At 37.5% G+C, this 25,906-nt stretch overlaps 3 protein-coding genes and 1 long non-coding RNA gene across 4 annotated transcripts; 1 reads left to right on the forward strand and 3 right to left on the reverse strand.

The window, feature by feature from the left end:
• Positions 1 to 1,059: 1,059 nt before the first annotated feature.
• On the reverse strand, positions 1,060 to 1,527 carry LOC135643729 (uncharacterized). The gene has a single exon (XM_065161058.1). It carries the CDS (start codon positions 1,525 to 1,527, stop codon positions 1,060 to 1,062), a length of 468 nt encoding a protein of 155 aa, XP_065017130.1.
• Positions 1,528 to 3,957: 2,430 nt separating this feature from the next.
• Positions 3,958 to 4,995, forward strand: LOC103990818 (uncharacterized). The gene has a single exon (XM_009410088.3). It carries the CDS (start codon positions 4,245 to 4,247, stop codon positions 4,818 to 4,820), a length of 576 nt encoding a protein of 191 aa, XP_009408363.1. The 5' UTR covers positions 3,958 to 4,244; the 3' UTR covers positions 4,821 to 4,995.
• Positions 4,996 to 5,422: 427 nt separating this feature from the next.
• Positions 5,423 to 18,813, reverse strand: LOC103990817 (uncharacterized). The gene is made up of 16 exons (XM_009410087.3): positions 18,552 to 18,813; positions 15,657 to 15,751; positions 15,407 to 15,520; positions 14,560 to 14,664; positions 14,377 to 14,448; positions 11,718 to 11,830; positions 11,507 to 11,641; positions 11,340 to 11,408; positions 11,064 to 11,151; positions 10,883 to 10,954; positions 10,707 to 10,807; positions 8,113 to 8,230; positions 7,949 to 8,008; positions 7,730 to 7,840; positions 5,859 to 5,973; positions 5,423 to 5,755 (listed from the first exon to the last, which is right to left on the reverse strand). The coding sequence occupies exons 1-15, from the start codon at positions 18,682 to 18,684 to the stop codon at positions 5,869 to 5,871; spliced, it is 1,491 nt and encodes a 496-aa protein (XP_009408362.1). The 5' UTR covers positions 18,685 to 18,813; the 3' UTR covers positions 5,423 to 5,755; positions 5,859 to 5,868.
• Positions 18,814 to 23,557: 4,744 nt separating this feature from the next.
• LOC135643688 (uncharacterized) lies at positions 23,558 to 25,437 on the reverse strand. Its single transcript, XR_010498338.1, has 3 exons — positions 24,600 to 25,437; positions 24,010 to 24,507; positions 23,558 to 23,911 (listed from the first exon to the last, which is right to left on the reverse strand). It is a non-coding gene; the product is annotated as an uncharacterized LOC135643688 (long non-coding RNA).
• Positions 25,438 to 25,906: the final 469 nt, after the last annotated feature.

The following is a 25,906-nucleotide window of genomic DNA, read 5'->3' on the forward strand; positions in this document are numbered from 1 at the left end:
AAGCCAAAGAAAAATATATTATTGCAAAAAGTTTAAAAATAATTAGTCATTTAAAAATCAGTGACTTTGAACTATACATCTATTAGTCATATTAATGGAACAAAGTGCTGCATTAATCAAACAATTTAATGACACATGATTGAGATGTTGATCTTGTTTTGTTTAGGAGTGGCACACCTATTCACACATCACTAGCAAAAAAATAGCAGCATTGTGATCCATATCCACTTTATTGAGTCTGACATAAGCTAAATTTTGACCTTACTAACAAAAGAGATGACTGAGTGTTTTGACTGAACAGTTTAAGTTCTCTTGTAATGTATACATAATTGCTGTCATATAAAGGACACTGCCCCTCCTGCAATGCATCAGAGACTGCATAAGGCATCAATCAAAATGTGGTTTGGTGATGCACACCAACACTTGAAACTACTCCTAATACAGTATGATTGATGCCTAAATAATGGTATTTCACCACTGCTGTGACAATTTTCTAATGCCTAATCATCACTGGAGATGCTCTTCGGCATTGTGATCGGATCCTTCACAACTCAGAAAAGAGATATGATGTCAGGAGCTGTAGCTTACAGAAAGGGTAATATACTATTTGGTGCCTCACTGATTAAGAGGCAACTCTTCTGTTTGGTGATCACATATTGCTAATGAAAGCATGCAAGTGAGTTGTTCTGTTGTCCTCCAGATGCTGATGGGGTTTCTTTATGATATGATATGATATGATATCAGCCTTCTCTTCCGATTTCCACTGCTTCACTTGACTCTTAGTTAAGGATCTTATACCATGTTGAAGTATCAAACATGATCATCATCAACACCATTAAGAGGCATACTAAAGTTGACAGCATATATAATCTGTGGACGTAGCAATTTGGCTGCTTGCAGCTTATTCTTCGGTTCAGCTTAACGTGGAAGAAGATATTAGAAATCATAAGCCGATCCAAATTATCATTTCAGATTCTCTTCTCTTTGACCTTTTTCTCCTGGAGATCAGCTTGTAGCTCATCTTGATGCAGTCTCTCTTCTCCTGAGGTCTCCTCTCAATCATTCCTGCTCCTGCAACCTCATCTCCCTGCGGAATCTCCTTATGAATACATCGGCAACATGATCGATCTCATTCTCGAGGTTGAATTCCAAGCCGTCCTCTCCAGAGCCTCGAACCAAATCCATGACAGAGCACGGATTATCGATCGGTTCATCGTCCAAGTCAAAGAGAGTGTGTGCCAAGTCAGGATACTCATCTTCTTCGACATACTCGAGCGACTCCCTATGATCAGCTGGACTCGAGAACACCTCCTCTCTGGCAGCATTATACATCACTATCGCTTTGCTGTAGCCCCCGAGAGCGTGGCCAGATCCTCCACCTCTGTCGTGGCCCTTCAGTGCATGGATCTTGTTGGAGATTGCACTCGCTAGGACCTTCCTCTTCGACAGCATCCCAAGAAACATGAGTCTGGTCTTCTTGACAGCCAAGGTTTTGGCCTTCAGTAGTGCTGCAAGAACGATACTCATCTGCCAAGGAAAGAAACAGCCTTCTTCATTTTTTGGCAGTGAAGAAAACAAGTGTTTTGGCATGGAGAGACTATGTATCTCAGTAGATATATTCTCGGCATAAAAGGCTTAGAGGACTTCGACTCGGTCAGCTACAGATTTGCCGAAGAAGATAGGAATCAGGTAGACATGTAGGAAGATGTCATGGGAGGTGGCTGCTGTGTCATGGGCCTTCTCTCGTGGGTGTCGATTGGCATTTATAGGGAGGGAGAGGAAGACTCTGAGGGCCATTTGCCCAACCAAACCATTGGGAGATGAGAAAGATATAACTCGAACCTGGTGGAGTAGGAGGCACTAAGCAAAGATGACAGGCAAAAGCTGTGGAAAGTAACATTAGAGATATATATATATGCCAATTGTTAGGTAACTGAGACCTTATCATCAACCATTGGGTGATTGAGAGTTCACTGTTCAAGTTAGGTTCATTGTTTTGGTGTCTACATCTTTTGCTTTCCACTTGGTTTATCACCACCATTTAGCTTTACTGGTTGAAGTTCCTTGGTGGCTGTCAGATTCAACTTTCATTTTCTTCATGTTCTCTTTGGAGCCTGAAAGATTGATTAGGTAACTAAAGCTGAATCAACTCATGGCTAACTTTAACAACAAATAGGGATAGCTTTTGTTGTGGAAGACAGACTTGAAGAGCTTCAAAGTTTAGTTAGAAGGACTACATAGAAGGTGTCACTTTAGATCAAGAACACTACTAAAGAGATGTTCTTGGAGAAATTTACATCTGAGAACCCCATGTTCTGTGACAACTCCTAAACTTAATGGATTCAGGTGGCCATCATCATGTTAAATTTGCTATGCAGAAGTGGAAGAGGAGGAACACTTTGCACAAAGATCAATGCACAGTTGTGGTGAGCTTTCTAGTAAGCTTATTTCACATGGTGCCATCAATCAAATGGAAGAGATAGATCAAGCTGGATTTTGCAGCTTTTGTTGTTTTCAACATGAAGTCATATTATTGTTATCCATCTTACAATCAATCCTGTACTACAGATTTTTTTTGTTTATACAAATCATACAAAACATTATGATTATATTTTCTTGTTTTAGTCCCCTCCTCAGCTAATGTGCACTATGCATAACACTGACACCAACCCAAGTTTATTATTATCTGTGTACACTTGAACAAAATCTACACTCAGTATTGGATTGGATGCACATAAAGTGCAGAGGCCCAACCTATACTCAACAAGTGGGAGCAATCTACAAGTCAAGCTGGCTGCATCATTTGCCAAAATATATTTAGTAGTCAAAGCTAAGGGTTAATGAATCAAATGGGCAGCACACAATGCTCCTAATTAATGCTTCCTTTTCCTCTGCCACCGACACTGGAAGCACAGCTTTGGAAGGGACCAAAGAGCAAGCAAACACAAATCCCCCTCCATTCCATCTTAGTTTAAAGGCCCCAACAACAGCTGACGTGAGAGAGCTCACGTTGCTTAGGCCTCATCATCACGTTTTGCACTACAAACCCATGTCTCTGGCCGAGTTCTCGGCAAGCAATAGCCATAGAAAGCAAAGATCTTGTGCTCCTTTACGTGATATCATCGCCGTCCTTCCCACTCGCAGAAGCTTTGCCAAGGAAAAAGGAGAAGGCTTATTGGGTCGAATGATGCCTTTAGGCATTCAACATTGATTGATGTTCTAATGTCAACTAATGCATGGTCTTATGGGCAAGCCAATTTGATTGGGAGAAGGATTCAAAGTAAAGGAAAACAATGTTGATTTAGTAAGGGTAGAGGAAACAGTTCTTTTTTGCATTTGAGAATGTCGGTAGATAAACTAATCAGTGTTGATGGAAGAAAGTTAGGCTTAGAATCAATGGGAAGTTTGATGGAAATAGACACACCATTAATCCTTGGACCAAGAACAATTAGTCAAATCACTGATGAAGCTGGCAAAGAGTTTAAAGAGTCAAGATCACAGATGAGCAATTGCTTTGAAGTGATTGGAAGTTCAGCAATCGATTGGTTGATGTCGATTGCTTGTTCCTGGAAAGCCTCCATATGCAATCATGAACTTTAGAGGAGACCTGTTGGATCAAGTCATACCATTGCTTGCTATCCAAAAAAACATACCAATGAGAAAGCAAGTGGAAATCTATATGGCCATGATAGTTAGAATTCAACACAAATAAGAATGACTAGTTCTAAACCTTGTGACCCAATCAAAGTGTGAGAGAAGGGGTGGGTGGGGCATTTATTTATTCATAGAGAATTAAGTGTAAAAGATGATGGATGGATGGATTGGATTCTCATGAGAATAAATTGGTTATTTGCTTAAGAATACTTTAATGTCAGATGAACACATTACCTTAGCAATGATCTCCTGAAAAGAAGACAAGAGAGGATCTCCACTCTCTCAGGCATGTTTTGCTGGATGGGTCAATTTTGCTTTGCTGAGACGCGGGGTAGCAGCTGAGCTTGCCTTCTCAGAAAAAGCAGCTGCCAATGGTCCACCTTCCTCTTCTCCTTTTCTTCTCTTCTGCACTAAGCTTTTCCTTCTTCAGTGCGCAAATCACACATCAGCTTGGCATGTCTTGTGCCATATGATATGTGCAGTCCTCCATCTATAAATGCCCTCCTCCCCCGCTCCTCCAAGCTTCTTATCACGGGCTCTCTCTTCTTCTGCGAGGTTGAAGGACCTCGCGGAAGTTGGAAGCCCTGACCATGGAGCTCCACTCGCATGTCACCGCCAAGAAGCTGTGGGGCTACCTACGGGTAGCCTTCTTCATGATGAGGAAGGGCTTCATCTCCAAGCGGAAGCTGTTGATGGACGTGAACCTGTTGATGAAGAGAGGGAAGCTCCTCGGCAAGTCCCTCGGCAGCCTCATGTTCCAGTTCCATCACCACCACCACTCTCGGCCTGAGATCCCAACCTTTGCGCCATGCGAGTACGAGTTCTCGTGCAGCAACAGCCCTAACCCTGTTTTCTACCACGCCAAGCGCCGCCACAGCTACTTCCCCTGCCTGCATGCCGTCGTCGAGGAGGCCGACGACACCCCGCGGCGCGCCGCCGTGGACCTGCCGAGGATCGGGCAACGCACTTCGCTGTCGTCGCCCTTCTCCGTCCGGGTATCCGACTATTCATCGGAGGAGGAAGACGGACTGAGCCAAGAAGAGGTGGACGACGAGGCGGAGGAGTTCATCAAGAGGTTCTACGAGCAACTACGGGCGCAGAGCCGTGTCGCGCTGCTCCAGTACCAGGAGGAGGAGTACCAGGAGATGCTTGCGAGAGGAGCATGATGATGGAGTCGTGATGCATTCATGGATCACGTCTCTACAGACATGTAATAAGACTTCGTCTTGCTTGATTCCTCGTGTGATTCACGTCCAAACCTTCCTCCATTTCAGTCTGTGACTACCTATCCATGCATTGATATATATATATATAATGAATGATGAAGCGAGCTTCTACTGATATCATGGAATCGATATATAAACAATTGGACAAAGCAAGAGCGCAGCAACAACTAACTTGATAACACCATGGAATGATATGTGTGGAATAGCCGATTGTTTTGGTTGTTCCGAAGAAATCAAAGAGAGTAATTTAATCTGCGAAGAAGGAAAACAATATAATCTTTGTCAAACCTTTCATCGAAGATAATCAAAGATTTGAAGGAGTAATCGAGTTTAACTTTAAAAAAAAGTAGAAAGAAATATTAATATCTTTGCATAAAATCTTTTTGTAAAGGTCTATCCAAGAAACTAATACTCCTATTATTCTTATAAATAAAGTTTTAAGTAGCAATCAAACCACAAACAACTAACAAAGGTTAATTGATAGGAATGGATTAAACATTCAAGAAATAATCACTTATATTTTTGTGCCATCCGAACGAAGATGCAACTAATTCATGTATAGAATTTGGATTCATCAATTTACCCAGTGATTCAATCAGGTCGATGTTTGGTCCAATTCTGATAGATATGTAATAGTTCTACACATTGTGAAATGAAATAATAAGATTTAACTCTTAATGGAACATCAAATCATTAATCAAACTGGCAATACTCTCAGGCAACTCTCAATCAACATCAATAAAGATGAAAAGAGTCAGAATAGCCTTTAGTTGCTGCATCATCATCCAAATAAATCAGATGGCAATGTCAATGGCAAGTTGGCAACAAGGTTCGTCCATCAGATCGATCTTTATATCATCATCTTTTCGGCTTATCTGAAGCAAGAAAAAACAATTAGTCCGCTCCACATGGATTACGTGCGATTATTCGAAAAGAAATCATATAGTTAGCTGATCTAAGATGAGGAAAGAAGATTACCCAGGAAACATTAAGCAGAGCTTTGTGTAGCTTTTACCACCAATTCCTCGGTGGTAGGACCTATGATCTCATTGGCCCGCTTCAAAGGAAGGCAGTATATTCTTCCAATAGAATCCTGATGGAGAAGTAGAACATAAAGCAAGTGAATTTAACAAACCAATGAACAATTTCATAACGTTTCTGAAATAGCAAGAAGCCAACATCCCATATGATTGACGTCAAACAGGATATGATGCAGCTAGATCTTGCATCCAAGGTACTCTTCTCATTGATCCATAGTAACTTTATTAATGGAGAGAGGCGGAATAAGTAGTACAGCAAAATTATTTGCCGCACAGACTAGCATTTGATTCTCGCTTATCGAATAAATCATTCTGATCTTGATAGACCAGTGAATCATGTCATGTACTTACACTTTAGCAAAATATTGAAGACAACAGAGATGGCAGAGTGAACAGCTTGAGAATGCCTAGATAACATCCAAAAAATTTTATTACATGATTATGTATAACTATTTATCTATTACATTAGGAACAGCCCACATTGTCCATGAGCCACCAATGTCACATGGTTGTCGCTGCAACTTGCTAAGTTTTGTTTGTCTAGGTTACAAACACTTTTTTCTTTTAGAAATTATGTCATGCACATATACATGTTATGATGCAAAATTCAGATGATTTGAAGATACTTTTTTCAATCAAAAGATCATTCAAATGATACTATAGAACCCAAGGTTAACAACCAATAGAGGCCGACTTTGATAATTATTAGGCTCCATACCACTTGAGTGGGCCCACTAGCGGGACCTAAGATCCACCTCAAACCAGAATATGGTCACACTGGATTAAATGCATGTCAAAACATGAGTCAAGTCCTGAAGGAAGTCACTACCAAATCGACTTAAGCCTTGTTAAGTAATCCTATTCTGAATAGTAATAGGAGGTGAGGGGTAAGAGACTATAACTAAAAAATAGTATGTGCTTATAAGTTTATCAAGGATCGCAATCAAGTACTGTACCGGTCCCTGGCTGGATGGTACATACTGAATGGGTACTAGTGTACCAACACTATACTAACACACGGTACACGGTATGTACCAAAGAGTCAAAGAGGACAAAGAAATAGAAGAGGAAGGAAGAAGTGAAGGCATTGAATGAAGAGGAGGAAGAAGGAAGGAGAGGAGGCGGAAGAAAAAGAGTAAGAAGGAAGAGAAAAGAAGAGGAGGCTTAGAAAGACGAGGAAGAGGAGCATGCTTGTGGAGAGTTAGTCATGCCACAGGCAGTGGCTGACAAGGGCTCATGCCAGAGGGTTTTTTTTAATACGGAACAGATTGACTGAAATGGGTCAGGTCCATGTACAAGTTCATGCCTAGATTGGTAAATAGCGATCAATACCGAAAGGAGTTCCTTGTTTTCTATTCCTCTTCTCTCATTCTCTCCTCTCTTCTTCAATTTATTTCTTCTTCTTATCTCCTCTAGACCATTTTCTCCAACTCTCTTTTGATGGATACCATCCTCCTTTGAAGAAAGAAGGGCCTTGAAAACAGGGCAAAATTGTTACAGTACAAGTATTAGGTCAGTGTTCCCCAGAAACACAAGCATCCAAATCCAATGATGCTGTCTATTTCTGTGGTTTTTTATTCATCATTGAGCTGCAACACATTTTCTACCAAATTTCTCCAATCATGGAAAGATTCTTCTGCAGTTCTTCACCCACAAAGGAAAGATTCTTCTGCAGTTCTTCACACACGAAAAATTTATAATCATAATGAGATCCTTTGATGAAAACTAAAACAATTTTACTATCATTGCATGTCACGATTGCTATTGGAAGCGAAAAGAAATGTCAATGCAAGTATTTTGTGTACATACTCTTGCAACGATTCCAAGTCTCTCTAACTTCTGGACTGCGTCTAGAACCTCGAAATTGCATTTCATTCCAAACTCTTCCTGAATGAGTTCTTCACACCGAAAATCAAGATCCTAAATACACATTTAGAAGGGAAACTGATGAAAGCTCAAATTGGTCCAACTTTGGCACTCAACAGAAAAAAATGGATACAGAATACAAAATCTTTAAACAAACAGGACCTGAATTGTTGCCTTTCCCTGCTCCATCAAAATAAAATAAGAAATTATGACCTCCTTGACCTGAAAATATGAAGAAATTCTGTGATAAGTGAAATAGAGCAAATTCAACAGAAAAATTTGATGATTCCTGCATGGATGATAGATAACTCTTTATGATAACTTACTTCCTGTTGGATTACATCATCACATAAGTGCAAAAGTGTGCCTCTCCCACTATCCAATTGTTTGTCATACATTGACTGTGTGATAAGATTCCGGTAAGTTTCCATGTTTTGTTGAAATCTGCAGTGTAACATTTAAACGTTAGCATAACAGCACTAAAAAATACATGAACTCAATAATTAATGAACTTAAAATCAACTTTTTGAATCGTCATCATTAAATCCAAGGGAAGGTATTAACACACCGAAAGCATACATGAAAACTAGATTAATTTGACATCAAAGGAGTGATATATCTGCGAAGATGACTACAACTTTGAGAATTTGAGAGAAATGATTAAGTGTTACATGCAATAGGTTTAGATAAAGTTAAATAAAGCATGTGATTCCAGTTGCGGAAGCACAAAAATAATCAAGGTCACAAATTATGATATTATGAACAAGAAAATAATTAGAGCTCGACATATTATAAGTTTAATTAAAAAGCCACGAGAAGGTCATCCTTTTTTTATTTCATTTACTATGCTAGCTATATCATATAATCTTTCAAACTTCTTTCTGTCCATTACTGATCAATATCATTAGTAGATAAACTGAAATAAAAAAAAAGAAACGAGGATGGATAAAATAAAAAAATTGAGATAACTATATACACCAAAGAATTAATAATTTTGGCTTTCATATTTTACAATTTGAGGGGACAAGCCATGGTATAATGGTAAGATTGCTCCTTTGTGACCTGAAGATCAAGGTTCTAGTTACGAAATTCGTTGACCCTCCTTAGTCCCCATATTGATGGGAACCTCATGCACCAGATATACCCACTTTTTATATTTTACAATTTGACACTATCAAGTGAATGGGTCATGTTTTCCATCAGACCTGATAATCACAATTCATATCAAAATTGACATAAAACAACAGTCAGAAATAATTAGAAAAGGGTACTGCAGATGAAAATGAAAGCACATAATAACATAAGGCCATCATTGTAGATGGAAATGAAACCACATAATAATCTAAAGTCATCATTGGGTTGGACCAGTGATTTAAAAAGCGCTAGGCGCCAAAAGGCGCCAAGGTCCAAAAACGCTCAAGGCGCTCGCCCGAGCGAAGCGAGACGCTAAAATATAAAAATATATAATATAATTAATATAATTATTTAAATAAAAAATATGCTATTAAATTAAAAAAATCGAGTACAAAATCACAATGTCATATTAATAAAAAGTCTCAAAAAATCAAAACAATAAAATTTTACATCAAATCTATTGAGTTGCTCTGTACACTTGCCATTTATTCTGAAACCTAACAATAATTTTAAATAAATAAAAATTAATAGTATTAAAATCAAAATAATATATTATTAATCTAATAAATAAAAATACTATTATTAGTATATAGTTAGCAGTATACTGTTAATATACTGTTAACAGTATAGTGAGAAGACCGAGGCTGCTAAGGCAACCACAGCGGTAGCGGTAGCGGGAGCGGGAGCGGCGAGCGATAGCGGGAGTGGGAGTGGGAGCGGGAGCTGCGAGCGGCAGTGGGAGTGGGAGCGAGAGCTGCGAGCGGCGAGCGACGACAACAACGATGAGCGACGATTGTGGCAGCGGCGAGTAGCGACAATGGCAGCGACAACGGCAACAGAGAGCAACGACAACGGAAAAGAAATCTCGACGGTAAAATCGCGAGTGTTAGGGTTGGGGAAGTCGGGAAAATTGTGAGAGGGAGCCTATCGGTGATTTAGTTGGTTCGATTGAACCAACTAAAGCACCGGAGACCGAACCAAACGTAAAACACTAGTTCGGTCGCCTGGTTTAACCTAGGCGCTCGCCCGAAGCGCCCGGCGCCTGGGCTCGGGCGAGCGCCTAGGCGACGCCTCGTTGAAGCGAGGCGCTTGGACATGAAGCGAGGCGCTCGGGCCTCGCCTCGCCTCACCCGAGCGCCCGAGCGCCTATTGAAATCACTGGGTTGGACCTCACATGATTCGTACTATGACATGATCATGAGCAATGTGTAGGACATATTGTGATACCTCAATTTAATGCCACATCAACTTTAGAGGATGCATGTGAATATATTATGGGGTACTATCATTAGTCTGAGCTTATCATATGATTTCAGGCCTATCAATCTAATGGAACATTTCTCTCATGGAGTTAGAGTCATGAAATTCATTGCAACCTAGTGTCAAGTGCTGCTTGGGACTGTAGCTTGTTCGGTGAATCCTCCCTGCTGGTCAAATCTACCATGGTGGATATAAGACTTGAAGGAAATTGGTATGATTTAATGGCCCAGAATGCTTTCTTCATAACAGAAAGATGCAACAAAAACATGCTCTACTAACAATGCAAAAATAACAAGAAAAATCATAAAACCTCATTAATAAACAAAAGGAGAAATTTGTTGAAGAATTGCAAAGGACGAAGCAATCAAGATGATATTCTGTTCTATTTACTTGAACCAGGTCTTACTCAAACCAACATAAGTAGAAATGTGTTTGCACAAATTTCTATTTACTTGAAGGTCTTAGTATATAAGTATTAATGACCTCACACAAGAAAACTATTTGAGAAGTTTCAAGAAGTGCTTACGAAAAATAGACCTTAGCGCAATAGCCAACAACACCAGAAAGGATAGCTATAACAACCCATATATCTGCTTTAGGCAATTCAAGTGAACTAACAAGAGTAACCTGCAAAGAAATTCAAGCTACAAGGATGAGATAGAAAAACACCAAATGAATTTAATTGATTTAGTTTAGACTTACAAGCCCAATTATGACAGAAACAAGAAACTTGACCCAGTCCATAGGAGTTAAACTTGGATTTTTCTTTTCAGGCTACAAATTCATACATTATATATCAAGTATCAGATCAAAAGGAAAATCTACTGGAAAGAACAAAATAATATCCATTTTTCCTTGTTTCAGAAGTTAAATATATGCTGACCAATACTAACTCCATATCAGCCATAGGGATATTTTTGAAGTGCTTAACAAATATTCCTCGGTCAATCTTGTTCTTGGTGCCAGCCCCCCTGTATATTTATCAACTATAGATACATCAGTAAGGGGTTAAACATCTAGTGTGCAAACAAGTTAAGTTTGATAACTTCTTGAAAATTTTCACTTTCACAGACATTCAGTATCATAATTTTACAATTAAGTACTTGAGAATTTACTGAAAGATCAAGTCTCAAACTTGTAAATAAAAATTCTAACATACCTATAAACAACAATCATCCTATCAAAAGTAGGCTCCTGTATCATAATCTTGCCAAACAATTTTCGCATGCTTTATGAACCAACGAGGGAAGCAAAAGAGGAAAGGTAAGAAAATCAGTTTCAAAACATGAAGTGAAGAAAAAAAGAAATTCAGACAAAACTTACAACCTCAATTCCATGTTTTCAATCCGGATACGTTCAACATATAGATCTTCTTCTTCTGTTTCAGGATTAAGTTCATCTGTTTTTTTGGGATCACTCTTTGGTTTTCTGCTTTGTCTTCTGGAAAATAGCATTTGTAGCCTGCACATATTATCAACAGTAGCTAGTTTTACTAATTAGATAAGAGAAGTATGAAAATACAATAATAATTAAATACCTCGTCTTCTTGAGGAACCACAGCCATAGCCGAGAAATGATCATATCCAGTTTCTCCATTATAAAGTAATCTGTTGTTTGATCTATTCCAATGCCCCGACGAAAAATGACATACTTGTAAAATTGTAACCATGTCAGAATGCGATGAAAAAAGGCATAAACAACTGTTACAACAGATACTAGTTCACCTCAATTATAAAAGAAGATTCCATGATACGTCTAAAATAAGAGTCCATATATGTTGAGAACAAAAGACTACAAGGAGATATTTAAAGCATACTCTTCTCGACTTACAAGGCAAATTATTAATCTTGTTGGATACATAAGCACAATTGGATATAATACGTAAGTTGGACAAACTCTCTTGGTTTTCCACTTTAAGTACCGATTGATATGGAACACTTTTGTTCCCAAGACTTCTTGTTAAGTCACCTTATGTTTCCAATCTTTCTAGACATTGAAATTTAAGTATCATAAATTATCCAAAAAGATTGTTTTCTTTTGTGTCCCTACATCTCATTTTGCCTCCTTGCCACATTAAACAAGACACGCCTTGCTTGAATCTATCTCTAATGCTTTATATTCCAAACATCAACTCATTTTTAAGAACGACTAATTTAGCCAAAGAGCCTAATATAGTTTGATTTCATTTGGTTCAGCAGTTTGAATTAGAGAGTGAGATACCTTAAACTATAGCCATTATTCTTTATTTTTCCTCTACTTTTCCTTTTATGGATAGCTTGAGAATTTCTACAAATTTACAGCTTTCACTTGTCTTGTTACTCCTCCCCACTTTTCTCTCTATTGTTTACTTTTTTGGTACAAACGATTGATCAAAGAAGCTATTATACTACACACACAAGCCCAATCCACCAGCATGAGGTTAGCAACATATAAACGCCTAACCTAACTGGGAAAAGCCTAAGGCTAAAAAAAAACCAAGAAACACATTTGATCTAAACCATAACTTGATACCCGTAAAGTCAAGAAATTACCTTCTGTTGTTAACTTTGTTATCTGGTCAATATCAAATTGAAAAGCATCTTCCGTTCTTGTCCAGTCTCAAAAGTTCGATACATCAAAAAATACAAGTTTTCAATTTACAAGAACCTTAATATTGAGCATCACCGTTCAATATTCTCTATTACATTATCAAAATATTGCTTCAATACTGTGTTTAACCATTCTGCGATGTGTATTATAGATTTATAGGTCATTTCAGATATTACTTCAATACTGTGTTGCATTATCAAAATATTTCCGCTCTAGTCCATTTGCAATATAGGATTCCAGGATATGTAGATTTTACTCTATACATCCAAATTCTGATCATCTCATCATCCTACTATACCACATTACTATTAGCTGGTTGACAAATATGGTATGTCCACATGGACCCATATAAATGCTTGCAGACACATAGAGGAAAGGGAAAGAGCAGAAAGTGGATAACAGGAAAGAAAAGAGACGAAAGGAATATCTTCTTCTTTTTCCTTTATGTGAAAGAAGTAGGAACTATGACAACTTACTCTACTTTTGCCACTTCCTATTCTATTACAATACAGCCTGACTACAGACCATCTCCCATTAGGCCAGAGCACAGCCAGAGCCTATTTGGTCCACACAAAAATGAATTGGTTCAATATGGCTCCTCAATCTAGAAGACCTCAATACACAAGAACCTGGTTCGGCATGGCACAAAGCTGGTCCAACTTGGTAAAGCTATTTTATTAAATATTCAATCTATTTTTTTTCCAAAATTTTCATTTCATTATCTATCTTATTTGAGTACAAACATATAATATTCAATGTCTTCTCCCAACAAAAATTTTACTAATAAATTTCTATCACCAACTCCTTTTACCTTTATGACATATTTCTCAAAATCCATATTTATTGTAGAACTTAACCCATTTCTATATTCTCCTTTCTGTTTGTATTAAAGTTTATATCTAGTGCTGTCAAAGTATCAATTTCCTTAAATTTTCATCCACTCAACTAGTTTCTCATGAACAGGGTTTCAGATACCAACTAGGTCGATACATATCAATCACTATTTTTATTCAATGATATCGAACGATATGTATTGGTATACCGCTCCATATACTACAATCATACTAGTATAATTAGTTACTGAAATCGGTATCGGAACCAATATGTATTAAAAATTATGACATTAAATCTCCTCCTAATCATCATACTCACTAATGCTAATTTCTTTCCATAGTGCTATTATACTTCACACAGCTAATCTCGTCCTATTATCTTGAAAGTGCAAGACCCCTGTCTTATTTTTGTACCAAATTCCTTCACCAATATAATTTGTTGCATATGAGAATATTTCTAGCCAATCCCCTTTGCTATTTTCGGTATGTGAGTGGTATTTACGATAGGAAGGGTCCTACTAAGTAGTTAAAAATTGGAGGAGCAAAAATAGCTCTTCATTTCTTTCATAAACATGTATCTATATGAACAGAACCAAACAATTAATCATACAATGTCATGAAATACCAAAGCCACACCATTATTACAAAGACTGTAATACAAATCCTAAGAGCATCAAGTTGTTGATGCGAAAAGCAAACAAAATTGAGAACAACCAGTTGAATTGTGCAACTGTACATAGTTTTTTATCCCAAAAAAAGACTACTACTTATTACCTTATCTGAAAATTCTGGAAGGTTGTCATGAGGATGCTCTTTAAAATACTTTGACAAAAGCCTTTTGTCAAGCTACATTCAAAAAAATTGTGAAATAAGTTGGTGATCAAAACTGCAATCACAAAGAACGTTGTATACGCAAACAAAATTACACTTCTTTTTCTGAAGTACATATGCACTGACCTTGGATTCATCGACTTTGATTGGAAGGTTCAATAAGTACTGCCCATGGTGTGCAACATCAATCTCTTCATCAGTCACTATTTTAAAGTTGCTCTTTTCCATTACCTGCATTGCAATGAAAGGAAGGTAAACAGATTGTCTTGAAATCATGGAGAACCAAAGGTTATCACTATCCAGAAAGCCTGATATGACATTTGAATTATAAATGAATTCAGTACTATTTATGTAATTGTTCAAAGTCTACCATAGTGAATGACATCCACTTCATGGAATCAATTCTCTATTTCTTGTATGCCAAAAAAACTCATTTTTTTATTTGAAATCACAGAGGAACGAGGAGAAAGAATATAAGTTTTCATGTCAAATCAGTAACAAATCACATGTCCTATTCACATATCCAAGAGATTTGTGCACAATTTTTTTTGTGAGCTGTGACAGAACTCATTCCAAAATATCGAGCGATAAGCTCATGCTATGTTATTCTCAAGTTGGAAGAGTCCACACAACCACCACGGAAAGCAATAGCTGAGAGAAAACAAACACCTTATAGCATCTCTAATACACTTCTAAATCAGCATGAAGTATCTAAAACATTGTAGTTCAATGTTTATCCAACCCCTTTTTAGCATATGTTAGTGCTGATTTAGCACATCGAAATGTTGAAGACTCAAATGCTCAAAAATGCCATAATTGTATAATACAGCATGGTGGATTTGATCTGATATATATGTACCTAGATGTGATAAACATATTCATGAAAATAGTGCACATTGTAATATACAACAGCAGTAGTTAAAACTCAAGGTATGACCACAGAGATCCTATGAAAGATTCAATGCTAACTCACCTGAAAAAAATAGGTCAAGAAATTTTGTTCAAGAACATCAATCTCTTCAGGAGACAAGTTCTGCTGCTCCAATCTTTTAACACTATGAACAGGATCAAATAGAGAATACAATTGCTGAAAAAAAAAATCATTTTGAATCAAAACGAACATACTTCATCCAACAATAAGAAACTTCAGTTATCATCATGCATACACATACAATTTTCCAGTTCATGACTATGACACAATAAAGAAAATTGCAAATTCATACCATTAGATCTTCAAATTGGAGAAGGTACCATGCTCTAATAGTATACTCAACCCTCTTACAGAGCTTCAAAAACTCAGTCCTGTCAGAATTTTGCTCTGCAAGAGAATAAGGAAACATGTAAAGGTAGTTAAGCCCACAGTAGGCATGAAGTAAATAAATAATATCGTTAGACTATGACATGCTGAGGTATGTACAGATTTATAAACCATGTCTTCACTTGTTTTGTCACATGTAGAATAAAACAGTAGAAGAAAAGTGAACTTAGCTGTACATCAACAAGAATCGGACAATAATTTAAGATAGAAAACTTACACAATTTTGGCAAGTTTCTGAACTCAAGGTAAACACAGTTTTGGCAAGTTTCTGAACTTTAGTGTGACTTAGTTTATCTAATTAGGATTTTGTTCCTTTATTTTGACAAACCAATTTGGATGAAATATAATGATGACTTGGTGGTCATTTTGGCACATAAGACATGTTTGAAGAAGTTTGTCAATTCCTATTCAAACTTTAAAGGTAATATAACTTGGATTTATTCTATGTCTATTCTAGCTCTGACCATTATGCACACCACAGGATTATTATTTGTTGTCTTAGAAGCTTCAACATAGGAGATATTATGAGGTGGCTTATGTAAGCTATTAACTCTAGATATAAAAGATAAACTCCTATCTGTAAACCCTCTAGTTCCAAGATAGAATACCTCTTAAAGTTGAGAGCAATTATAGAGAGAGCAACTTTCTCCTCTTCAAGGTATTGAAACATGGGGCCTCCAACACATGGTAATAAATAAATGTTGGTCAAGTTAGAGGGAGAAATGTGTTGGAAAGCAGAACTCAAAAAGAGAATCTTTAATAATTTCTGATTAAACAAAATAGAATACATTCTTTAGTTTATGGATCATTATGAAACATGGATAGTTTATTTGCTGTATTTCTATCAGATATATCTCAAATAGAATACTTCTCAAACACATCCATTTTCTTAAATAGTTGCTAAAATTTTGGATAGTCTTAGAATACTTGGGTAAACTTTGACAACAAAAATCTGTGTTTTCCTTTAATGTTAATATTTTTAATCTATCACTTCAAATCATTCATATGTTGTATGAATGACAAGCCTCAACACCATCATTGCTCCTGTGAGCTAGTTCTCTATGTTCAAGTTCTGGTGTCGAACCCTTTGCTTGCAAGGATAAGGTTACATACATTGATCCTCCCACCTCCCAGATCCTGCAACAGTGAGAATCTTATGCATTGAGCTACACTTTTTTATATTAAGAATCGTATTGTTATTGTTGAAATTTAAAAAATCGGCATACATAATGTAGTTCTTGCTATTCTTTCTGTATTCTTAGAGTAAATGTGACTAGAAATAATTTCTTTCACCATGAGTTAGTTACGGATGCTGGTTAATTACTTGTTATGATTTATAATAATATTTAAATATATAGTCTAACACTATAAATTCATGTCAAGTTTTTTCATATATGATATTGGACACTTATTTTTTATTTTTTCATATCCTTGGCCTATAATATCCTATGATCTCAAAGATTTGGACATATTAGTGTATTCTTATCATGTTGCATCAGTATTCCAATTCAACAGGCATAATAAGGTGAATTTGTTGCTTTTCATCATTATTTCCATCAAATATAACTCCACCTTGAATCTAGTACTTCACACCAGATCGATAAATAACATGTTTTTACACTCAAAGAAGCAAGTTAATTCAGCTTCTTAATATGAGGACTCAAGACTAATGTTTCAGCACATACTGTTAGTTCCATTAAATTACATAAATATTATACTTAAATATGTTTGTATGGCTCATATGCCAGCATGCATGTTAAAACCATATATAGGGTATGTTCTAACACTTGTATAACAACTTTAGGAAATGGAAGTAAAAAGTTTTAAGAGTTTAGTTGGTTGATCATGCTCATGTGGCCCAGTAACTATTTAACACCACTATACAGTTTTCAGTTTCCTAGAACCCCATGGAGATTGATTGAAAATCACTATATATCTAAACATGCCTTTCACAATGGTAGAGTTGAACCAGTTATCATCATGGACAACCGAATGCAGTAAAAATAACCTAAATCATGTTGGCATAATTTGAGAAAGGTCAACCTACACATTCTAAGTTCCATATTACAAGGAGATGAGGAAAAATTATAAAAGGTCTGTTGATTACAAATGATTCATAATATTCGCAAACATACTTAAGAAAATTCCAGTGCAGAACAGAAACACCAAAGGTACTAAGAATGGAGCTTCCGTTTAAATTTTCAGCCAATTTATTAGAAAACTCAAAAAGCTGCAGCACTGGTCAAACTCAGGTGGTTTCTGGTCAATTTCATGATGAGGCACAGGGCGCTTCAAATCTGTGTCAACCGAACCGCATCAGTTTCAGCAAAGCGACGAATGTTAAAAATCGATGAGAACTAGTTAGGTTAATTGTTCCAATGACCCTTAGAAGAGATCGGATGCATTCATTGACCAATAAAGACAAGGGTTTTTAAGCTGCAGACGAGGTAAAGGGCAAAAAAAGTAGGAAGGCGTTAATACCTATCGCAGACATGCTACCAAAGCAACAACTCCTATAGATCTTTATTGTTCCTATTCTGGTGCTTGCCATCCATCGATTATCAAAATCATACACTGATGTGTTTGTTCCTATCCCATCTATGATCATTTCAGGGTAATGGAACTCTCTCATCAAGCAGTTATGCATTTTGTCACAAGATACAGACATATCATATCAATCATCAAATCAAAACAATTACTGCAAACAATACAAGCTCCAATAACTCAAACGACACCGAAGAAAAGGAGCGGAAGTATAAAAAGGCCAAAGATTGTTAAGGATGAGAGGCCAATGGGGCACCAATGAGATCTGCGAGCTTCATGACGAGCTTGGGCTTGAGGATGGGAATGACGGACTCGCGCTCCAGCCGGATCACGTCATTGTTGCTGCTCCGCCTGCGTTCCTCCGTGCCTCCTCCTCCTCTTCCTTCCATTTGGGCAAGAGAGCTCGATGGAACAGCGAGAATTGAGTTCAAACGCTAGCGTTTCGGCATTTGGGGATCCGCCGAAGAGAACACGATCTGTCGGATGTTAATGGCAGTGGAAACGGTGGGAGAGTTAACGCACCGACGACGTAGGTAACGGAACTGCTGGGGGTTGCCATTTAGGTCAGTCTTGCGTTCGAGCCAGCGACTCACGTGATCCGTCCGCGGTGACATTGGATCCGAACACAGGTAACGTTGCCGTTAACAGTTGTTAAAAAATAATTATTATTAAAAAATAATATAAAATATCTATAATATAATGAATAATTTATTTAAAAAAAATATTTACTATTTATCGGATTAATTATATATTATCCTCGATAATTAACTACCCTTAGCATCTCGGACTCAACACTTTCAAAAATTATGTTAAAATTCTTATATTTACGAAAATAAAATATTTAATCTTTTTTTTCTTACGTTATCGATTTTACTAACAGAAATACCATTCGTACTTTATTTTTATAAATCAAAAGTGAGATAAAGTCAACACTGATAAACTCTGTGATATTTTCATTAATAAAATTAATAACACGAGGAAAAACGAAGTTATATATTTTATTTTTATAAACATAAAAATCCGATCTTGAAAGTAAGAAATGAGATATTAAATAAAGATAATTAGGACAATCCATAGTTAGTCCACTTTTATCCCATAACCTCCTAATGGATTTTTACTTGATATACCATTTTTTTATTAATATGAGTCATCCTAATCGTTCATGGTCTCTGCCTCTACTCATAAAAGAGTTTTTGAAGAGATCTAATTTTAATTAGAATTAATTACAAGGAAATATACATAAAAGTTCTTTTTAAAATATTTATATAAATATTGAACTAAAATTTAAGAAAATAAATATAAAAATAACTAACTAGCTAACTATATATATATATAATTTATTTTCCGGAATATTCTGAATATCTTAATCGTTAAATAGGGGACATTAGTGTAATGAAGATTAATATGATTTGACAACAATAAAAAAGTTTAAGTCATGTAAAATATGCAACAAGTTGTTTTATATTGCTTGTGCAATGAACATTAATAAACATGTTGGTTTTTCTTTTTTTATTGTGCTGATCTCATTTTTATTCTCTTCCATTTGTGTTTATCTTAATATTTAAGTAGTGTGTGGTGTGAGATTACAGGTTCTAATAATTTTCTTTTGCTATATTGGATTGTGTGTGTACAAGACCTCCCTGATTGGAATTTATGACCTATTAACTGTGCAGTAGTAATAACTCCAAAAATATGTACACAGGTAATGGATGCAAACAGCAAGCAAATGAACAGTTAATAATGTTGCTACTAAGCACAATGGTGTCAATGATCTAATAATAAAAGTTATTATTGTTATATAGCAAGTAACAATATGCAAATATTATAGTCAAATCTTGGCCACCTGCAGCTCATTCATGGTTTCATTTTCAAGCTACATAAGCAACTTAAGTTTGGGGTTTCCTATCACCTTCAAAATGACACAATTTAGCCCACTAATTTCTTAGAAAGTTCATGAACACAATAAGATAAAGAAAAAGATGTATCCGGAAGTTCAAACCAATACAAGCCTAACCTTATTTCTAAACATTCAAGAACAAGAGCAATATAATAGTATTACATCATATTAATCAGCAATTTCATGAATTGAAGGAATTGAATACATTAAGGGATGCATACACATCTTGAAGGTTCATAATCCTAGGAATCAAGCAAATCTACATAGAAGTTCCTAGAATAGCTTTTCAAATGAAAATATTCAACTTTTGTGGGATTTAGATTCAGTTAACACCATTTAAGATCATATACATGCGGTCCATGAAACAATGTTTGAAAAAAGTAATACTCATCCTCAGACTGACTTACAGAGGATCAATTGGATGAGTTTTGCCTACAAGAGCATATGGCTAAAACTCAGTTTCATTTTCTGAATTATGACGATGTACAAAGACAACAAGGATCTTAACCTGCAGAATGTTGTAAGGAGCAGCAGCACAATCAATTCCCAGGAAGAATTCTGCATGAGTGCTATGCAAAAAAGAATAGACAAGGATCAAAACTAAGTGAGAGGCAAAAAATTCCCAGTCTTCTACCAATATATTTTACTCAACTCATACTTGGATGAATATGGAAGTACAAAAACTAAGAACATCAAGCCAGATTGCTAGAGTGAAACTGCAAGAAACAGAGGTTCTTCACACTATTTCAAATTTATTATTTCATAGCAACACTTCTAGAACTTAGAATCCTTCATTTAAAGCTTCATCATTGCAAATGCAATTTTTTTCCTCTGAATAGAATCATGTGTGATGACTAAAACCATTCCTTCATAACCTATTGCGCCATCAGTAGACCAGAAGGTATGCATAAGAAATCCAATAGGAGACAAAGACCATGTACCTTCTCATAGCTTTGCAATCATTTGACTCATCAGGCAAATGCAATGATCTTTACTTATGCAACATAAAACACTGCAGCTGATGTACTCTCCATGGTGTTCGATGGGATGGTGATTGCTTCCCATTATGACTTGTTGGTAGTAAAGCTACAATTCTTTGGCTATGACTTCCACTATAGAGAAACCTTGGAGGTTAAATGTCGGCCAAAATTACATGAACCTTGCCCCCCACCCGTGGAATTAGTTCCTTGATCACATGAACCAAGAAACATAATCAACAAGTTAAACCTTCCCATCGGTCGATGCACAGTATTTTCAGCAGTTACAGCATCAGGGCACCCTAAAGAAACATGACCATTAGCAACAGGGACTTTAAATTCATGGCAAAAACAAGCAAATTGTATGAGAAAGGTTCATATCAGCATACAAAGATCAGTACCTTTTCTTCCACTGCAATTACACCACTTTCTTTTCCCATTTTGCAGTATTTAGCACCTGCTTATCAGTTTGCTTGCCTTAGTTGTATCTAAAGTATCTCTTCAAAAAGAAATGTTGTATCTGAACTACTGAAGTATATATAATGCAGTAATATTTCCAATCATAAGATTCAATCCCATACAAAAACATAGTTCACCAGTAAATTAAATATGTTCCAATGAACTTCAAATGTTTAAACCAATGATAACTGAGCAGAAATAGAAAATTTGCAGAGGCTTACTAAATCCGATGCCGAAAGTAACATCCACATAACCAACAATACAATCTGATAAGAATAAGAAACAAAACATCATGAAACTGGCACAATTCCGTATTGTTACAATTTACAAACTAAGAAAAAAAAATCTTGAAACTGGCAAATATTGTAGGAACAGATTCCAAGCCCGGTGATATAAGGTGCAGACCCTCATGTAACAAACAAAAGATCCTTCAACTAAAATTACTAGTACTAAAAAAAGTCATAGCTAAGCCCCAACAACTATAAGACACCATTACTACAGCTCAGATAAGTTTATAGATGCAGTCAACAGAAAAGACATGAAAGAAGTATGGGAAATCCAATATCACCTTCAACCCTCTCTATTATGAGACTCTGCCCCAGCTCCTGGCCATTAGATTCAGAAAGTAACAAGCAAATAATGAGAGTGGCAAAGACCCAGATCCCCTTTTCCATCAAGGGACAGAGGCAGATGGGTGTAAGAGAATAAGATCAAAAGAAAAGAATGGATGGTGGACCTCTTACTCTAAACAGGAGAGAGATTCATGAGAGGGCAGCAGTTGGCCTGTTCAACCAAGAGGCTGCTTTCAAGGAAAAGACAGTGAAGATGCTTGGTAGAGGGCAAGCCCTTTTTCTGTGCCTGGGAGGTCAAACCCAAGGGGATGGTAGGCAATCTGTGGGCGGTGTGTTTCATCCAAACCCCTCCTCTTCCCCTCTCCCCACTTCCCCCTTTCCTCCATCACATACACTTGCTGCATATTCTTCTTCTAATGTGGTCCAATAAGTTCTAATCTCCATAAGGCTGCAGTCATCATAATCATTGATAAAAAGATAATTAGAGAAAATCATAATTGTAGCACAAGGATGCATGATTCTACGGCATCAAAAAATATCATAAAAAGATTCCCAACAAATATCACCAAAAAATGTTACTTAAAACACATTAAAATATCAAAGAAAAATAATATTGATGCTCAAGGCTCGAGATCAAGAACAACCCTCACTCAAACTCTGCCATACCAATCGAGGACTCGTCCGAAGCCCTAGCAGCGCAAACTTACGAATTATAATAATTAGTGGAGCATTTTATTAGCCTAGATGGAGATATAAAAAACATAAAAATAAGAAGGAACTCATGAACAAAATACATCTGATGAATCTAATAATTCGAATAATTGGACTGACAATTAACACAAACAAACTTTGAAGTTATCAATTAAGGTCAATTAGGTCAGGGTTTTATTCGGGCAGTGAAATTACAGGTTCATGAAACAGGGATGTAAGTACGACAGAATTATATCGATTTGCATTGAGATTGAGTGAACCGATTCGAGCGCATCCCTCCTTCCCTACCTCGTCTTCCTCCGCTCTTCCCTTGTAATCTCTTCTCTTCCGCATCTTCCGTCTCTTTTTCTTTTTCCTCCTCTCCTCTTTGCCTCTTCCATTTCCTCCGCCATCACCTTCTCCCTATAAGAACGAGAGACGACGGCGGGCGACAGAGGCGTGCATTCGCAATGGAGAGTAGAGAAGAAAGAAGTGGTACGGATCGGATCGGATCGGATCGATCCGACCCGATTCGGTTATTTTTGGGACCCACATTCCAACCCACCGACGCAAGCACATACTTGTCCATTAATTAATTAATTAATTAACTATATGAATTATCTAATAATATTTATAGAGGATTTTCAACAATAAAAAAAAAGGACCATACATTATTTCATAGAACCCACACGGTTTTTCGTGTTTCTTCCCCACCAACAAGCCACATAAAATGAAGACATTACAGGATCTGCAATTACTGAAAGAAGAGAGTGATAAGTTATATTTTGGGCTCTGGCCACCTCACCGCTCACCGCTAACGCCACGCCACATCACCATCGGGTCAGTAAGCAAAGTACTCCCACGTGCCAAGCCAGGATCTGTACCGAGACATTCCTCGGTATGTCTCGTCCCAAAAAGCTTGGGATGACGTTGCATGGCGTCGTTTCATTCCGTGCGTCCCGGGTCGACGCCACGCCAAGGTACATCCTCACCCCTCGAGGACTGGTCGCTACGCTAAAATCTGCATACGACCAACCCTCGAACAGTAATATAAAAACTCATGACCGGTATTTGGCCAAGGGGACGAAAAAAAAGAGAGAGAACCTCACACTAACTTACTTATCGAGGGGTCACAGTCGATAACGACCTGGTGAGGGCCTTATGTGCATGAAAGCGACTCCTGAGGTGTGAACATCCCGATCGAGAGACGCTAATCCACATTATGACGGCACCCACATCCGGAGGACGCGATCGACCTCGTCGAAGACTCCTAACGTTGACCCGTGAATCAGGCCGTAATGACTCATCAACAACGACGTATCAGTTCACTAACAGAGAGCATCGTTACGTGCAGTGAAAGTAGAACTACCACAGCAACATGCACTCGTAAGTCCAAGCAACTCACCATGGGAGACAGGGAGTACTGATTGACAAGCCATCCATGTGCGTCTTCTTCCACGTTATAAACCCTTTTCTCGGCCAAAGAACGGTGGCCATGCCCCTCCCATGGAAGATTCTGCCGAGACAAAAGAGACGGAAGCACATGCTGACCTGTGTCCCACACCGCTTCGACTCTTCCAGACAGTAAGTAAGCAGGATGCAAAAGTCAAAATAAACCTGCATTATAGTCAAAGAAAGCGTCCGGGGATAAGCTCTTGCTGCTTGAGATGAACTACATGTCTAATGAACAGTGGTGGATGATATTATACATAGAAGTTGCTACGGATGGGGTCGACGTGATCTTATCCGTGGGCCGAGAGAATCTTAAGATGAATGATGACTGTTGTTGGTGGTGCAGCTGTTGTTGCCGGGGAAAAGAATGCTTGCCGCTGGCTCTGGAGAAAAGTAATGCCGTGTGATTCAAAGACTAACCCAACGTAGGGTTACTTGAACCAGCAGCAGCGGTTCAGAAAGGAGGAGCACATTGGCGAGATGACCCACCATTTGGAAGAATCGAAGAGGAGGTGACTTTTGAGTGCGGTCATGGGCATCTTCCTTCTGGAAGTGACGCGGATGGAATTGATGCGAGTCGATTTAATAAAGAGAGGAGGATAAGGTGGAAGAGCGAGGTCGTAGTTCCACCATCGGAGCACAGAGCTGTGAGTGCTGCGCCTGAGGTGCACGGCATCGCCATCATGAAGTTCTTGTTCCAGTGCCCGTGCTGCTCCTGCTTCTGCTTCATGAAGACGAAGAAGAGCAGCAAGCCCAAGAAGAAGGAAGCCAAGGGAGACTGACAGAGAGAGGCGTGGATCCACGGATGCCAATATCTGAATCGTACGTGTCTGATCTAATAAGTGCCGCAGTGCGTGTTTGTAATCTCTTCCTCTCAGTTTTGATGCAGCAAAGCTGTCAGTAACCAGCTTTTGCCTCTCTCTCTCTCTCTCTCTCTCTCTCTCTCTCTCTCTCTCTGTGTGTTTGTGTTTGTAGTATCCCTCTCTCTCTCTCTCTTTTGCTGTTTCACTGACACCAATCAGTGCTGGAAAGCTGCAGAAATGTGATCTAAACTATGAATTAAAATCCAGCACAAATAATAAGAGAAATGGTGGCAATAAAGCTTGTGGTGCACCAGAAAGTAGACAACATATTCCTAAAGCATGTAGACAAGCAGTACTTCTCTACCCATGCCATTTGAAGTCAAGGCTTATTAATTATATTTATCTCATGGATAATTTTGTAGAAAAATATGTGCCTAATAATTCTGTATATTGTCTAATTACTTTCTGATGATTTATCTCATCTTTTAGGGCGAATTCAGTACCACATTAATTTGATAATAAATTATTTATTTATGATGTTTTCTAAGATAATATTATTTCATCATAATACATAACATAACATGACATTTTCATGTATATATGTGTATGGTAATGAGAAGGATCGATGTACTTACCTTTATCCTATAAACATAATGGCATGTCTCCTCACATGATATTGATCTATAACTTTTATGTTTCCTTTTTTGGCTGCTGCATAGCATACATAGCATGTCACCTTTATGACTAATGTAATAATACTC

The sequence above is a fragment of the Musa acuminata genome, chromosome BXJ3-7, assembly GCF_036884655.1.
Source record: "Musa acuminata AAA Group cultivar baxijiao chromosome BXJ3-7, Cavendish_Baxijiao_AAA, whole genome shotgun sequence".
NCBI lineage: Eukaryota > Viridiplantae > Streptophyta > Magnoliopsida > Zingiberales > Musaceae > Musa > Musa acuminata.

Excerpts from the sequence above, each read along its gene's own strand:
- LOC103990817 (XM_009410087.3), bottom strand. The coding sequence starts at position 18,684 with ATGGAAGGAAGAGGAGGAGGAGGCACGGAGGAACGCAGGCGGAGCAGC. Across the intron at positions 11,409-11,506 it reads ATTGAAAACATGGAATTGAG|CATGCGAAAATTGTTTGGCA; the intron begins GTTGTAAGTTTT and ends TGGTTCATAAAG. Across the intron at positions 5,974-7,729 it reads GACTTGGAATCGTTGCAAGA|GATTCTATTGGAAGAATATA; the intron begins GTATGTACACAA and ends CTTCTCCATCAG.
- LOC135643729 (XM_065161058.1), bottom strand. The coding sequence starts at position 1,527 with ATGAGTATCGTTCTTGCAGCACTACTGAAGGCCAAAACCTTGGCTGTC.
- LOC103990818 (XM_009410088.3), top strand. The coding sequence starts at position 4,245 with ATGGAGCTCCACTCGCATGTCACCGCCAAGAAGCTGTGGGGCTACCTA.